General features: G+C 42.0%; 1 protein-coding gene across 2 annotated transcripts in view; it reads left to right on the top strand.

The window, feature by feature from the left end:
- The window catches only part of LOC138261579 (vascular endothelial growth factor receptor kdr-like), a 420,550-nt gene that overhangs the window by 185,017 nt on the left and 222,033 nt on the right, over positions 1–13,500 (top strand). For both annotated transcript variants that reach the window (XM_069210667.1, XM_069210676.1), the window contains exons 7-9: positions 995–1,160; positions 4,709–4,826; positions 12,861–13,036. In XM_069210667.1, coding sequence (XP_069066768.1) covers positions 995–1,160; positions 4,709–4,826; positions 12,861–13,036 — 460 coding nt within the window. The remainder of the gene's footprint in view (positions 1–994; positions 1,161–4,708; positions 4,827–12,860; positions 13,037–13,500) is intronic.

Below are 13,500 nucleotides of genomic sequence, written 5' to 3' on the forward strand. Positions count from 1 at the left end.
TCTATTTTTACTTGCTATGTCTCACTGGTTAAGAGAGAAGGCAAAGGAAGGACGGGAGGTAATGCGTCCATTACTCCTAGTCCTACTCACTCGCCTTCCTTCCAGGTCCCTCCTGGTGAGAAACAACTGAGTGTCCGGTTGGCTTGTCTAAGTACAAGACGAGGATGGGGATTTTGTTTGGGAAGGGAGGGGTCTGCTGGAGGCAAGGGCGGCTCATTTAAGAAAGAAGGCAAGGGAGTGGGTCATTATCGGTAAGTAATGAATGCATATACGATAGTTAAGTTACGAAAACAACGGCCACTGGGATGGCAGAGTGGACCACTAGCTCCATCCATTTTGGTTCATTCAGGGCTGTTCTGAAGTGGCTCTAAATTTTACAAAATAGTTTTGGCATTACAAGGACATCTCTTGATCAGTATAAAGAAATATGCTCCATGTTTAAAATGCTAGCCTGTGATTTTTTTTTAAATGTCAGCCTGTAATTTCTTACGTTTTTAAAATGCCAGCCTGTAGTTTACTATTTCACTTTAAATGCCAGCCTGTATCTTCTTATGTTAGTTTAAAATGCCAGTTTGCCTAACTTTTTATTATTCAAGCCTGTATTTTCGAATCTTTAAAAAGTGCCAGCAGGTATTTTCTTATCTTTTAAACATGCCAGCCTCCATTTTATTAATTTCTTAAAATGGCAGCTAGTATGTTATCATTTTAAAATGGCAGCCAGTATTTTCTTACGTTTTTCAAAATGCCAACATGTATTTACTTATTTTAGTTTAAAATTCCAGCCTGTATTTTCCTAACCTTTTAGCATGCCAGCATATATATTCTGAACTTTTACACGTCAGCCTGTATTTTCCTGTCTTTTAAAAAATATAGCCTGTATTATCTTATTTTTTTTACGTGCCAGCCTGTATTTTCCTAACTTCTAACTTCTTAAAACGCCAGCTCCTATATTATCTTTTTTAAATGTTAGCATGTATGTTCTTTTGATTAATAGCCCAAGGATTCTAAAGTCCGACGATCGTATTACCAAGAAGGTGGAAAGAACATTTTCTATGGCAATCTGACCAAGGTGAACGTTTCCAGGGAAGATCGAGGTGTCTACACCTGCAGTGCGGATTTGAAAAATGACCTGAAAAAGAATATCACAGTCAGAGTGTACCGTAAGTGTCATGTAAATGTACTGAGTGTGATGAAATGGATACTTTAAGCTGTCCCTTGTTTGAGAGAAGGTCCAATGGCTCTTCTTTCAGTGCTCACCTTCTGTCTAAAAGAATAGAAATGCAGAAGTATTTGAGCTCTCACCACTGACGTGTGAAAAGAACGAACCCATCATAGATAAAAATAAGAATAAATGCACCAGACTGAAACAATGTATATTGTCGATAAAAGCAAGAATGTGGCATTATTTAAAATGAGGTTAGGGTTAAAGATGGAGTTAGCCTAGTAGTAAGGGTTATTGTTAGAGTTAGGGTAAAGTTTATGTTAGGGTTTGGTTTAGGGATGGTGATCGAGTTATGTTTAGGGTGGTGGTAAGGGTTAGTGTTAGAGTAACGTTTATGTTAGGGTTTGGTCTGGGGATGGTGGTAAGGGTTAGTACTAGAGTTAGGTTAAAGTTTATGTTAGGGTTTGGTCTGGGGATGGTGGTAAGGGTTAGTACTAGAGTTAGGTTAAAGTTTATGTTAGGGTTTGGTCTGGGGATGGTGGTAAGGGTTAGTACTAGAGTTAGGTTAAAGTTCATGTTAGAGTTTAGAAGAGGCTCAGGGTTAGGTTAGGGAAAAGAGTGGGGTTAGGTTTAGGGCAGTTGTAAGGGTTAGTGGTAGGTTTATTATTACAGTTAGGTTAACGTTCATATTAGGGTTTCAAGAAGCCTCAGGTTTAGATTAGGGCCAGTGATAGGGCCAGATTTATGGCTAAGTCAAGGATGAGTATTACAGTTAGGTGAAAGGTCATGTTAGGGTTTAGACACGGGTCAAAGATAGACTAGGGCAGAGGTAAGGGGTATTGTTAGAGTTAAGTTAAATGTCACTTTAGGGTTAACATAAAATTTAGGGTTAAGTTATAGATAGAGATGAATTAGAGTTTGAGTTAAGTTATGGTTAAGATGAAGCTTAGTATTAGGTTATAGGGAGACATGGGGTTTAGCCACAATATTGATAAGGCTTAATTTTAGGGTTAGCTTGAGGGTTAACATTAGGACTAGAATGAAATTCCACCAGAAACTATCCACTATTCCAAACTATTGTCCTGCCACAATATTATGGGAAAAGTATTGAAGATCAGAAGTTTGACGTAGTAAGTATACATAGCTAAGTATAGGTTTAATTAGCTCCATATCGATGTACCTTGATGATAAACATACCTTCAATGTTTATCGGTGTGGAGTCAAGAATAGTAAATCTATACATTCCTATCTGCACTTGATATTTTAAACCACAGTATTTTTAGCACAATATTTTGGCAGGACGATATTTTGGACACAGTATTTTAACATACAACTGTTAGAGCAGTAGTTAGTGTTAGAGTTAGATGAAGGGCTAGGTTATGGTTAAGATAAGACGTAGAGTTAGCATTAGTCAGGGGGTTAGGGCAAGAACTAGAGTTACTGTTAGGTTTACTTTAAATGTTAGGGTAGGTATAAGATGAGGGTGAAGGGGTAAATCAGTCTTAGGGCATGGATTAGGCTTGAGTTACTGTTAGCATACGTAAGGGGGTAGGGTACTTACACAGCTACGGTTAAGGGTAGGGGTTACAGTTAGGTTTATAGTTGAGGCCATCATTTTACCATCATATCATTCTCTAGCTTGCCTCACTAGTTATGGTCAGCATGATATAAAATTAAACAAAATGTCAATGAATTCTGTAATGACCGTTGTTGTATTTCTTCATAAGAGGATTCTTCATTTTCGCAAGGCTATTACGATTACTGCCTTCCCTGCTAGGACCACTCATAATAGAAGATGTAAAAGAAAACATCTTCATAACATGTACCTGGCTGTGGGAAGTGTACAGTGTGTGTGCCATGTCTGCCCACACCAAGCAGTCTCTCATTACCCCCTGTAGCCTTACCCATGTATCCCCTGGGTGTCGTGGGGAACAAGGAACGCAACATAAAATAAACATGACTCATTCTTTAGCGTACCAAGGCTGTGTGGTTAGTGTTGAATGAATATGCTGACACTATCTAAAGCCAGGATACTTGTCAGGGTGACTAAACCATGGTGGACCCTCTTAATTAAGGTAACCAATACCACACTAGGATTACTCTTTCACTCTCTTTCACACTCATTCATTCACCTAGTTGATTCATGCAAAGGAATCTAACAGTTGTGTGGTCTTTCTGGACTAAAGCACAGCTACTATAGGAGACATTTAGCATGAAACTACATTCCATGGATCACACTCTGAGAGAGGTAATGATGTGGTCCCCCTTCTCTTGCTCCTATCCAGGGCTGGCTATTTGGACTTAAATGACTACCTAAGTAATCTGGACACTAGAAGGTGAGCTGTCTATCCCCAAAGGCTTGCCTCCTGTTTCACATATCAGATGTTTTCTTGTGAAACCAGTGGGGTGATAATTTTTGTGTTGGTCCAGCATGTTACCCACATACAGCTCCCTATCACCTTCTGCTCTAAAGCAGCAGCCAGGGACCCAGGCCACACGAATTCATCTAAGTGTGTGAGCAGGGACTGATCTCTTGTGGTTGGGGGAAGGCTGCTGATACCCTCCACACCTGTTGGGTACTTTTGCATCTGCCCCAAGACTAGAGAGAGAATTTCCATCCTCTCGGATGTGGTTGGATGTCTCCAAGATTCAAATACAGATTAACTTCCTTCAATTCATCATTCTTTAGGCAACATTCACATGCAGCCCGCCAATTAGAAAACCCACCAAACTTGTTACACAGGTAATCTCATTCTCTTCGGCCCTTTTCAAGGTGTTTCTATGCATCTTCCAGCTCTGGACAGTGTAGATCCTGGTTGACTTCCTCATGGCCAAGACTGCCTCTGGGTTCAGCATGCAGCATCCATCCTCATAATCTCTTGTGTGGCACCAGAATATCGTAGACAAAAAATCATCTGAGATAAATATAGTGCCCTAAATATCCTTTACAGAAATATCTCCCAGTTGGAGTTAATGAGAGGAAACATATGCCCTGTGCTTTGTCATTTCTGTGTCCAGTATTGAGGACATAATATTGATGTCATATGATATTTCTGACTAGGATATTGTGACATAAAACCCTTTTTACAAAATCAATCTGTAAGGAGAAGCTGGAGGATGATATGGCTGTAGGCACGCCAGGCAAGGTTGGCAGACACTCCTGCTGGGGCTCCGTTTCTCATTCAACACTCTTCAACTATTCATCTACATGCCGATTCTCACTGGGATATAGAAGATGGGGAGTAATTTTCTTCTGACAGCGTCTTGTGCACAACGGAGGGTTCAAGAAGAGGGCCCATCTTGATTCTGAAGGCCACGGGTGATTCTTTGAGTAACAAAGTCTCATGATGATGTTCTTCTTTGATCACGAAGGTGAGGGCAAAAAAAGAGAGTGTTTCTAATGGAAACCATGAAAAACAAATATGGCTTCTGCCAGCACATTCTGAAGGATTCTATGATGCATCCATTCCAGTGCCTGTTTGCAGTCCTACCATTGAGAACATGCTGGTATTATTCCATTGACCACAGTTCTGTGTTTGATTTCAGAAAAGGCTTTCATCAAGGTGTCCCAGAAGAAATCTCTGGTTCAGACCGTCACAGAAGGCCGCAAACTAGTAAAGCTGGATGTGAAAGTCGACGCCTTACCACCCCCAGATGTGACCTGGTGAGTAGGAGAATGTGGGCCTTCTCTCAAGGTTAGGTCAATGATAACCAGTAAGATACCTCAGTAGGTAGAGCAGATGCTGGAAAGAGCTTTAAGTTTCCTGTAGGTTAGAAGTTTGGAAGCATGCAAGGCTAACTCTGCACCCATCTTTCCGAGCTTAATAAAAAGAGTAGCATTCGGTACTGTTGGTTCCATAGGGTGAGATGTATGTTTGCGTGTACATGGTATTTCTATAGCATGAACCAAGCCAAAAGACAGCAGAGTGCTGTACATGGACTGCATCTAGCGATGTTGTCAAATATCATCAAACAGCCAGGGTGTAGAGACGACTTTTCCTAAAGTGTTGACAAGTTTTACACTGCTCTTGGTTCCTTTTGAACTAGTTTAAAAGTTCGGGTGATGATCTAATTTAATAAATGGCCGCATCTAATGAAAAGTCTTAACTGAGGGCACTGCTTTCATTTTGAAGGCGAGAGCAGCCACAGATGGTTGTGTTGAGAAAAACTGGTTAATGCTGATTACTCCAAGAGGTGTCATGCATCAGCCTAGCAGGGCCCAGTATCTAGGGCTCCACCTCTGAGATGCCCCAGCCTGGGGAAACTCCATTTTGGTCAGTGATGCAGTTGCTGCACGGGATCAGGGCCCAGATGAGAGCCGGGCTGGAGTTTATTTGTCATCCCGCTCGCTCAGGATTCTTTTAGCAGTGTCCTAGGTGCGCAGTGGTGGTATGATGTCTCTGAGAGTTACTGGGAGGCAGGCACTGGCAAACTAAGGTCTCGTCAAGAGGAAAACGCGAGAGTTAGAGAAAGAGAGGCAAAAGAAACACGAGGAGACCCAAAGAAAACGAAAAGGAGAGCTGGGCGGTGGATACGTGATGAGAGGAAAGTGATAGAGGGGGAGAAAATATGTTAGAAGTTGACAAAAGGAGAGCAGCTAGGGAGGTGATAAAGTAGAGGGGCCAGATGTAAATGAGATAGAAAAATTAGAGGGCAGTGGTAGGGGAGGCTGAGAGAATGGATGAAGGAAGGTCAAAGGATGTAGGAAAGGCAGAGAATGAAAAGAGAGAGGAGGGGAGGGAAGAAGTAGATGGATGAAAAACGAGCGAGGGAGTAGGGATAGTTGAGTGTTATGAGAAGGTCGGAGAGAGAAAGCAAGATGAGCTAAGAGGTGAGAAAGAAAGGGTAAAGCGGGAAAGGGAAGGAGAGAGTAAGGAACACACGAGGAAGAGATGGAAGTCAGGAAGCAAAAGAGAGAGTGAAAGATATTAAGAAGAAGAAAAAGTGAAATGCCAACTAGGTAAGAATAAGACCGGGAACGGAGATGGAGCACAAGGGGAGAGAAAGAAGAAAGTGAAAGGGAGAAGACAAGTAAAAGAGAGGGAATGGGATGAAGGAGATAGGGAAAGAAAGATAAAGCGACAAGAAAAACATAAGGTGATAAGGAGCAAGGAGAGCAGAAGAATGCGTAGGAAAGGGAGCATTGACATAAGGATGCGTGCGGAGGGGAGAGGGTGGCTGAGGTGTTTGCATGGGGGGAGAGAAAGTGGAAGGGTGGAAGGTGATAAGTATCCCAGGTGCCACATGCTTGGATGCCAGTAGCAGAGCTCATAATTAAGGCAAAAAATATCAATTTAGTTTAAAAACTTTCCATCTGACGCCAGCATTGTACCGCCCATAAACTTCATTTTAATGTGGCATAGCCCCATGCAAGTGATGCTTGGGAAAATGCGGCCTGCCCACTACTTTATCAAGAGAATTACCAGCAAAGCCCTAGTCTGGTACCAGTTATTATGGGTGCAATTGGCTTCCCAGGCAATAACTTGGCCCCCGGAATGACTGATTTTGGGTAGATCACTAATTCCGGGAGGCAGAGTTACCCACGTGTCATAACGTTTCCACTACACAATGAAGAAAGGGGAGAGGATGTGACGTAACGGCCAGAGCGGTCGCCCCGGGAGCTGGGGAATCAGGTTCGGGTCTTGGCGACGGCTCAACATCCTGTGATTCTGAGCAAATCACTTAGGGCCTGATTTAGTTCCTGGCGGAGGGAATTACTCCATCACAAATGGCTATCCCGTCTGCCATGTTGCAATCCTATAATATCCTATGGAGATTATAATAAGGCAGACAAGATATCCGCCACGTTTGTGACGAAGTAATCCCTCCACCAGGATCTAAATTAGGCCCTTAATCTCCCCATGCCTGCCAAAAAATAATGGTGTCCTTGTGTAGTGTAACTGGTGCTCATATCAAGCACTCCAATACCTTTGGGTCGAGATTGTGCCCTATAAAACAGCACAAAAAAAAAAAAAATGTGGGAAAATCAATGTTACTGCACCATTTTCCATTGGGCCTATTGCCGAATAACGTGGTGACAAGTAGAAAGATTGAATCAGCAGAAAGAAATTGAGAAAACAGCACAGCTAAGCAAATATAAAAACACGTCATAACCTGCATTGAGGAAGTTCTGAGGATGGAAGGAAATGCGTTGGCTGGGTCTACATCGAATGAAAATAAAGGAAATCAATAAAAGAAAGTGCTAAATAATTTACGTAGTACTGGACAATTCTTGATTTAATAGCTTCTTTCCTTACATTAAAATGTATGTGGCTCAACTTAGAGCTTAACATATGGATCAACAAATGATCTATTGACTTAAGGTGCGCTCCTTGTGGTTAGTCCTATCAAAAATTGGACCAGTTAAGAGCTGAATCTAGAATTCCTCTCAAATTCGAACGGGCTGTTGGAGAGCATACTCTTTGGTGTAACTATTTTATAGAACCCTCTTGCCTCCTTAGTTTGCACAGTTGTAAATATTAGGTCTTAATATTATCCGCCTCAAGGATACTCATTTCATTGACCTTGGAAGAATGAAAGCCTGAATAAGCCCCATCAGTATGTATTATGAGATGAAAGATACCAACAAATATGAGCAGCAAATACTTAACTTCAAAGTGCTTCAATGTGAGTAACTTTAATTCCTTTGGACAATTAAACTTTTTACATGGCAAGAACATCAATGTGGGACATTTTTGTCATGTAAAAACCTGCTACAATGACCTTTCTCATTTTCAAAATAATATGAGGGATAAAGTACCCACATCATACATTATAAGGATATTGCAAGTCACAGAGGAATTCCATAACCATATAGAAGAATGAGGCCGAAAGCCGAGTTCCCTTATAAGGTTATGGAACTCTGAGGTGACTTGCAATATCCTTACCACGTACACCAGGGGGTAACTTATCCCATATAATACATGATCCCACCATCGCCTTTCCCACAAACCACTTAAAACCTTTGTGTTTAGCTCTCTCATAAAAAGGAAAGAAACTGTTTGCAAACATGAAAAATAAAAAAAACTCTAATGCAAAATTAAACACATCAACAGCTGTTAGGTATTTGTTGCAAACAGATATTAGAAACAGTTCAATACAAGTCCGTTTTTTTGTTTTTTTTTTAAAAGCAGCACCAGCTTGGAATGTGTAGAAACATGCAGAAAGATTCTAGCTTTTCTCTAACTGTCTCTCTTCTTGTCATTGTAAACTAAAAAACTAAAGCAGAAGAAAGAAAAGCTATCTTCTGTTTTTGTTGCTTTTAACAGCTGCTTCAATTGTGCTTTGTGTCCTGGCCTTCCTTTCACCTCAACTGCTGGCTCTGGCAGCAGGCATTGTGACTTCAGAACTCAACTGGTGCGTCACAAGTTGCCGATTATAAAAAATGAGAGGAGTTTATACGGGGATTACAGAATCCCATGTATTATATATTATGTATTGTAAGGCTATAAAATTCACTCCATACAAAGGTACTTTCTTGACAATGTACTAGTTCACACAAATATCTAGAGACTTAATGAACATAAACTTACACCCAGGACTTTGATAGTTTTCTGTACATTAAGGAATTTAGGGCAACCCTAGAAGTATGCAGGATAATCTACAAAATTCATAGATTTTGATGGACTTCGAACTGCTCCAAATATAGTCCTGCAGATTGTGGCCCATATTTATACTTTTTGACGCTAAACTGCGCTAACGCAGTTTAGCGTCAAAAAGTTTTGCGCCGTCTAACGCCATTCTGAAGCGCCATGCGGGCGCCGTATTTATGGAATGGCGTTAGACGGCGCAATCAGACCGGCGCTGCCTGGTTTGCGTGGGAAGAAACCACGTAGACCAGACAGCGCCGGCGTAGGGGGAAAATGGCGCATGGGCGTCTTAAAATGGGGCAAGTCAGGTTACGTCGAAAAAATCGTCTTAACCCGACTTGCGCCATTTTTTAACGACGCCCATCCCCCATCAACATGACTCCTATCATTGGAAAGATAGGAGTCATGCCCCCTTGCCCAATGGCCATGCCCAGGGGACTTCTGTCCCCTGGGCATGGTCATTGGGCATAGTGGCATGTAGGGGGGCACAAATAAGGCCCCCCTATGCCACCCAAAAAAAATATAAAAAATAAAAAATAAAACTTACCTGAACTTACCTGAATGTCCCTGGGGTGGGTCCCTCCATCCTTGGGGGTCCTCCTGGGGTGGGCAAGGGTGGCAGGGGGGGTCCCTGGGGGCATGGGAGGGCACCTGTGGGCTCATTTTGAGCCCACAGGCCCCTTAACGCCTGCCCTGAGCAGGCGTTAAAAAGTGGCGCAAATGCGCCGTTTTTAGCCACGCCAACTCCCGGGCGTCTCTTTTGCCCGGGAGTATAAATACCACGTAAAGTCCTGGGAGTCATTTTTTAGACGGGAACGCCTCCCTTGCATATCATTAACGCAAGGAAGGGGTTCACGCTAAAAAATGACGCACATTCCGGGAACTTTGGCGCTATTCGCCTCTAACGCCATAGTATAAATATGGCGTTAGTTGGCGTTACTTTTGCGTCGAAATTGCGTCAAAAAAAACGACGCAATTTCGGCGCAAACGGAGTATAAATATGGCCCTGTATGTGCACTATGAGCAACCCACTAGAGAGAATGGGGCAAAAATGGACATTTCCACATTAACCTTTTTATTTTTTTGGACCCTGACAGTATTTTCATAACGACAGAGTAATCGGAGTGATTTCAATAATTCTGGTTACTTTTTGACACAGAATTACTAATAATAGTATAATTACTCCTACTCTTGAAAATTAAGAGTGATTTGGGGAAAAACCCGTACTGCAAGAGCACATTTAACAAGTGCATGTGGCCGTGTGTTCACTGTTCGTATTCTGCTGCATTTAGCGCTATTTCTTAGTGCAAAATGTATCCTTGTATCCATTTTGCAGGGGTGCATTTTCAGCTAAGTAAATAACACTAAATGCCACCAAGACTACGTCAGAGGACAATCCTAACCCAAGAGCACATTTACCAAGTGTGAGCAGCTGCCTGAACTTACTGTTCATGTGCTCTTGCATTTTGGTCTATTTCTTGGCGCAAAATGCATTTTTCACCTATTACGGATGCGAGTGGGCATTTTTGCCCTGCGAAATAGCACTAAACTCAGAATTACTCTTCTCATGTACTTATGTATATTCTCACAAAATTCTTAAATGATTCCACATGAATATGCTACAATAAATTACACGTGTTTTGCCCAACTCCATTTTTTCACACTTGAAAAATACTTTCTCCAGATGATGAAAACTTCATTCCAACATTCATGAATGCTGGGTTATTGGTAGCCGGGGATGGCAGCTGCACCCCATGGCTTGCCCATTGGTACCCCTGGCACTGCCCTCGCTACTCCTAATTTTAGTGGTCAAGAAGGCAGGAACACATAAGGTAATAGGAATCTAAGAACCCGGTCACTGTCTGTAGTTTTCACTCAGCAGCCTAAAACAAATTCCTCAGCATAAATATGATTATTCTAATGGTTTAAACTTGAGAGGTAGGGATACCTTCCTGCACAAAAACAAACCTCAGAGGCTTATTCCTCTTTCTATGTGTGAAGCAGAATACAGCATACTTAGAACAAGCATTTGCAATGCAATAGGGTCTCGCATTTCTCCGAGTTAGAGCTATTAGCAGTTGTAAACTCCCAACCAGATTTTTCTTGCCATATTAAATGGAAAAAATCTGCGTGATCGCGCAGCTACAGTTCACTCGTAGTGTAACCTATCTGCAAAAGTGCAATTATCTACGTAACCTGCAAAAGTGCAATTAACTATGTAACAGGGTCGATGTTATGCAAAGCGCTCGACTTCTGCCAAGCGAGATCACGCTGTGAAAAAAAGATAAAAAGTAGTCCACAAACCTGACGAGAAACAGCGAGCACTGCCTGTTTTCAGTACTTGTTCGATGCGCTCGAGGAGGGCTAACCACCGGAAAAGGCGTGACGTATGCGTGCCTTCCACTAATGAAAACAAGAAGATTTTCAAAGGCAAGCCCATGAACCAATGAAAGACACTGACGTGACATAGATGGGGCTCCGAGCCATTTTCTAACTCCTAAAGCGTCTCGCAGGGGAAACGCATGCGCAAGCGCATGCGATGGAGGCTCGACCCTAAAAAGGAAACATAATACAAAGCCAGATGTGAACTGATTTCATGTGTAGCGTTATGTAGATAGTTCCCAGTCGGGAACATAGTTGCAGAGAAAAAAATGAGTGTAAAGATTGTATTTGAAATTACTACAATAAAATCATAGACTAAACAAACAATGTCACATGCAACTAGTGCACCACAGATATAAAACTAATGTCACCAATACTAGCCATCAGACTATGCTGCAGGGAGACAGGATGGCACACTCTAAACCTTTTAATTACTTAACACAAAATAACATCATAGAAAGGAAATGTAACGTGTCTTACACAGCATTAATATGCCAAACTCTGGGTTAACACATTGCTACTTACTTCAGTAGCCACTGTGAGCTGCTACAACAAACCCAACACAATGGTTTAGACATAATCCGGGATTTGTAAAGCACTGCAAATCACCAGTGATGTTCTCAAAGTGCTAAATTATGGCCACGGGGAGATTAAGTGATTTGCCCAGAATCACAGGATGTTGAGCCCACACCGAGACTCAAACCTGGTTCCCCCCAACTCCGAAGCCAGCAGCTCTGGCCTTTGTGCCACAACCGCTCCCAAAAGAACATAATACATAAATCCATTCACTAAACACTCCAACAGCGCTAGCTAGTAGGGAGACATCTGTATCAGAAACACAAAGAACACATTTCATAGAACATTTCAAATGCACATTCAGTGAGGCCACAAAGCCACCCCGCTAAGCTCAAACTATCACCAGTCGCTCAGTATTGGCCATGTTACTGAGTTAAGGAATGCGTAAGTAATGGGTAAAGCTCTCAGACACTCTGTTAGATCACCAAAATTATAGATCCATCTATGATCAATGAAGAATAGGTTACACTCAACCATCCAACCAGGGCCGACTCTAGGGTGGTGCGACCGGTGCCACCGCACCGGGTGCTGACTTAGGGTGGGGACGCTGTGTTTGCAGGTATGTTATGATTTTAAAAGCACCTGCTGCAGCGTTCCTTGCCTCCAGAAATTTCCAGGCAACAATAAAAATGTCAAGATCACTCTGGTGAATAATGTTCTGCCTGCAGAGAGATCAGATATTTGAGGGTCCCTCCTAAAGAGTGTTAGTGAGACAATCCGTGGCAGAGGTGGTCATTGGGGGCACCAACAAACATTGTCGCACAGGGTGCCTCCAGCACTAAGGCCCTGCATCCAACATCACCACATATGATCTTCATGCTTGTAAATATAATGATCAACCTCACACCAATCAAAATACAATGGCCAAAATATATGATCAAGTGATGGCATAGACTTGGGTCTGTAGTGGAAACCTCAGAGCCAAGTTTAAGGACCTTTCTGGTCAGCTGTCAGAGCCACAAAGCCATGCTATGGGCACGTCAGGCACTCATTTAATGGCAGTAACATAATGCAGTGTATCATAACATAGCATAACAATAATTGGATGAAATAAGTTAAATACATAACTTATCCATTTTGCCATTACATAAAACACCTACATTGGAAATTATTTGTTCTTGTATTCACTTTTGCCTATTGCTGTCTTCAAGGTACAAAGATGGCCTGCTGATTGGGAGGAACCACTCCTGCTATGAACCTGACCCATCCAGATACAGGCTAACCATCAAGCACGTGAGAGAAAAGGATGCTGGGAAATACACGATGGTTCTGAACAGCACCCGCCATGGCCTGTCCACGAATGTGACATTCACACTCATCGTCAACAGTAAGTGTTCCTTCACAACTTAAACACACAAGTCGCTTCATATCAACTGTGTGAATAGCTGCCTGGAGTTATTAAAACCAGAAAGTAGATTGTAGCATTACATCACATGTTTGGTGCTTTCATTGCGCAAAATGAAGTGGTATGAACCCCATATTTATAGAGAACTGTGAAATATGAGAAACGGTTCACAGTTTCCTGTGTAATGCGAGTTTCATCATAATATTGGCAGCTCCCAAATCACCCTGTAGAGCTTGACCCTTGTTAGGGTTACTACGGTTATGCTGTGTGGAGGAACAAATTATGCAGCAACGTGATCTAAATTATGTGACAAAAATGCAAGTTATATAGCACATTCTATGTCAGTATTAGTATCCATTTGAGAAGGAAACAACCTTTTTAGTGAAATCTACAATTTTTGCTAAATATGTGGCATGTTATGTGGCAAATTCAATAAATCCGTATTT

Source organism: Pleurodeles waltl, chromosome 2_1, assembly GCF_031143425.1.
Source record: "Pleurodeles waltl isolate 20211129_DDA chromosome 2_1, aPleWal1.hap1.20221129, whole genome shotgun sequence".
NCBI classification, from domain to species: domain Eukaryota; kingdom Metazoa; phylum Chordata; class Amphibia; order Caudata; family Salamandridae; genus Pleurodeles; species Pleurodeles waltl.